The 3,402-nt window shown below is 67.8% G+C and overlaps 1 protein-coding gene across 1 annotated transcript; it reads right to left on the minus strand.

The window, feature by feature from the left end:
• Positions 1-235: 235 nt before the first annotated feature.
• On the minus strand, positions 236-2,542 carry LOC123255956 (ankyrin repeat and SOCS box protein 4-like; the record flags this gene model as incomplete). The annotated part of the gene is made up of 2 exons (XM_044684664.1): positions 236-1,962; positions 2,310-2,542. Coding segments are annotated over 2 exons (422 nt in total), but the record flags the coding sequence as incomplete, so codon positions are not given.
• Positions 2,543-3,402: the final 860 nt, after the last annotated feature.

Raw genomic sequence — 3,402 nt, forward strand, 5'->3', positions numbered from 1 at the left:
TGGCCTCGGCAGTCACCGAAGCCCGACGAGGCACGTGGAGGGTCCGGGGGGGCCTCGAGGCCCCGTGCGGCACAGGCGCTGCTCCTGAGCCTCCCTCCCACCGGGACAGACAGACAGACACACAGATCCGGGGGAGGCGGGGGAGGCCTGAAGGGCTCAGAGCAGCCCCCCCCCCCGCCCCGGCTAACGCTGGGCCCCCCCACCCAGGACAGAGAAGGAGCACAAGAGGCGGGGATGAGTGTTTCGTGTCATGTTTACATGCGTGTACAGGAACATACATGAGCACACGTGCATGCATGTTTTCAGCGGTCCAAAGGGGAGGAAGAGCATCCCCTACTGCCGGCCCTGGCGTGACAGTGCGTCTCCGGCATTGGCCCCAGGTTGGCAGCCAGAAGTTCTGAGTTCAAGTCCTGTCTTGTGCCCTTGACCCTGAGCAGGCGGCGGGGGCGGAGGGGAGGCTGAGGTCCAGGAGGGAGTCCAGCTGTAAGAGCCTCAGGGGCGAGGGAGAGGCGGGCAGGGCCAGGAGCCCCTGCCTGCCCACCAGCGAGGGGTGGGGGAGGCCCCCAGAGCCTGGGGGGGCTGAGCAGGTGTCTGGAGAAGCAGCAGGAGGCGCCCCCGGGGGACGCCCAGGCACGAGACCCCCTTGTCTGGGGCCAGAGAGGACGCGCCGTCTCTTCTCGCGCAAGGAGGTGACGCAGTGGTCACGGCCCGGGTGCAGAGCAAGACAACCTGGGTTCGAATCCAGCCTCAGACAGCGGCTCTTCGCGTGGCCCTGGACAAGGCTCTGAAGGGCTGCCGGCCTCAGCGCCCTCATCGGTAAATCGGGACCAAGAAGGGTGGTTCAGTCTCCGTAATGCTGGTGGGGCTGCTGCGGCCCCGCCCACCCTAAACTTCGGGGGGCCGGGGGGGGCCGGGGGGCGCCCTTCCCCGGAGCCATAAAGCCAGGAGGCAGACAGAAGCGCCTCCCCCCTCGGCTAGAGGCCCGAGTTCCATCTGCCTGGCTTCACCCCGACCCGGGGTCCCCCGAGACCCTAAAAGACCCCTCGAGGCCGTGTGCCCGGGGGGGGCCCCGGGAGGGCGGGCATGGGGGGTGCCAAGGACCAGCTGACAGCCGAGGGGAGCGGGGCGCCCCCAGACTCAGCCTCCCTGAATCTGCAAAGCTTCTCCTCCCGCCCACCTAGCCCTGCTCCTGGGCAGCCCCCCGGCCCACCTCTGCACCCAAAAGAACTAGTTCGGTCCCTCGTCTCCCGGCCAAACGTCCTGGTTCTGCCCATTCTCACGGGTGAAGGCCTCGAAGCCTCCCAATGTCCGCTGGGCCTCCCTCCTCTGGGCCGTGAGCCTGCCGGGAGTTGGAGTCCGGCCGGCCTCCCTGGTCTCTTCCCAAGGCCTCCGGGCCATCCTGTCTCCCCACTGACTCACGCGGAGCCCCGGCTCAAGCCCAGGAGGATCTCCTCATTGGTGGGGGCAAAGGCTGGACCCGGGGCGAGGCCGGCGCGTCCTGCCCTGAAGAAACCTCAGCAGAGGGGACGCCCCGTCCTCCTGCCCTCTTTATCTCACCGCGGCTGCCAGCGGGGAGTCAGCAGTGCCCGGGGGGGGGAGTGCTGGGCAGATTCAGGGGTGCCAGGGGGAGCTGGGGGGTGCCGGGGGGGAGTTGGGGGCCCTCTCACCATGCTCTGCTCCCAAATCCCCCAAGTTCAGGTTATTTATTCCACCACAGCTGCCCGGAGCCCGAGCCCAGAGTCCGGACAGGCCCCCCAAGGCCAAGGCCGAGGCTCAGTAGACGAGCCCCTCGGGCTCCAGGAGCAGGTAGCTCTTGAGGGGCGAGGGCACGGGCAGCAGCGGGACGGCCCTGTGGCACCGGCCCAGCAGGCTCCTCCGGACGGCACATCTGGACAGGTGCATGAGGGAGCGCGGCGTGTTGGTGCAGACGGAGAACAGGGAGCGGTAGAAGGCGCCGTGCCTCTGGGGGAGAAGCGGGGCTGCTCAGAGGATGCCCGCCGGGCACGGCCCCCAGGAGCGGCTCTAAGCCGCTGTGGTTCTCCTGGGCTGCCCCCGTGGTGGGACTCTCCAGCCAGGCCAGAAAGGCTTCCCCCGGGGACTCTTTGATGCCTGCCAGGGCCATGGAGCCCCCTGGTGAGGGGGACGCTGGGCAAACCTACCGCCTGCTTTCTGCTCTCCGGCCTCAAGAGAGATGGCCAGGAGACGCGGTGCCGCCTGGGTGAGTCAGGAGGTCTCCACGGCTCCGACCTTCCGCCCACTCCACCACCCCCCACCAGCCTTGAGGGCTCTCCAAGGGTCCTGCCCCTCACCTCCAGGCTGTCCTCTGGGATTGCCTTCTTCCACTTGGGAGTCCACACGATGTGCTCATAGGCATTGACGACCACCTCGACCGCTAGGGGACAGGCGTGGCAGGACTCCAGCACCTGTTGGACAGCAGGAGACGCTGCAGAGCAGAGACAAGAATGGGGCCGTTCCTCCCCCCAGAGCCCTCCCCATGTGCCAGGGGAGTCGAGGTCGGCCCAGCCCCCCGTGTGCCACCACCCTGGCAGACACCCTGGAGGAGGCAGAGCCCCACTTCTGTCCCCAGGACTGGCTCCCAGGCCTCCCCCACAGTCCAGCCCCGCATCCTTGGCCTCGTGGCTCCCTCCGCAGCCCCAACCCTTCCCTGGCCACGGCCACCGGAGCCCAAGGGTGGGGGAGCCCAGGCGCCCAAAGGCCCAGGTGCGGGGTTGTCCATGGGAAGGAACCAAGAGGATTCCCTGCTGTCTGCCTAGGCCAGGCCCACTGTGGGGGGCTCATGTGCCATTAGAGTGCGAGCTCCCTGCTGCAGGGATGCCCGGCCTTCTACTAGGCTCTGCACAACCTAGTGCACCTAGCTGTCTGCCTTTCATTCCCTCCCCCTCTTCCTCCTCCCTCCCCTCCTTCCTCTCTTCTTGACCCCCTCCTTCCCTCCCTTGCCCATCCATCCCAGCCTAGCCAGGGAGATGCCCACAGCTGCCAGGCATTCAGGAAGCAGCCCCGTTCCTAGGCGGCAGGTGTGTCCTCGGGCCCCCAGGCTCTCTGAGCCCCCTTGCCAGCTTTCTCCAGGCACCCATGTGCTTGTTCACCCCTACTGGCTACCCAAGGTTTGGGGGTCCTTGGGGGGGCCGCTCTCACCTCGGGCTCCCCAAAGGGGGCCCTCTTTGTCAGGGTGGCTCCCCAGAGGCCCGGGTTGGGGGCGCCCCATACAAACAGCAGTGGCTGGGGCCTGGTCAGGGATCCCTGGCTGGAGGCTCCCCGACCTCAGGCTTCTGGCTCTGGCCACCCACTCAAGCCCCAAGACAAGAAGGCTGGCCGTGGGCTGGAGCTGCCCTGCCAAGGCTGGCTGGGCATAAAGAAGAAACTCCCGATGCCACCCCCCGC

Source organism: Gracilinanus agilis, unplaced genomic scaffold (assembly GCF_016433145.1).
Source record: "Gracilinanus agilis isolate LMUSP501 unplaced genomic scaffold, AgileGrace unplaced_scaffold54667, whole genome shotgun sequence".
NCBI classification, from domain to species: domain Eukaryota; kingdom Metazoa; phylum Chordata; class Mammalia; order Didelphimorphia; family Didelphidae; genus Gracilinanus; species Gracilinanus agilis.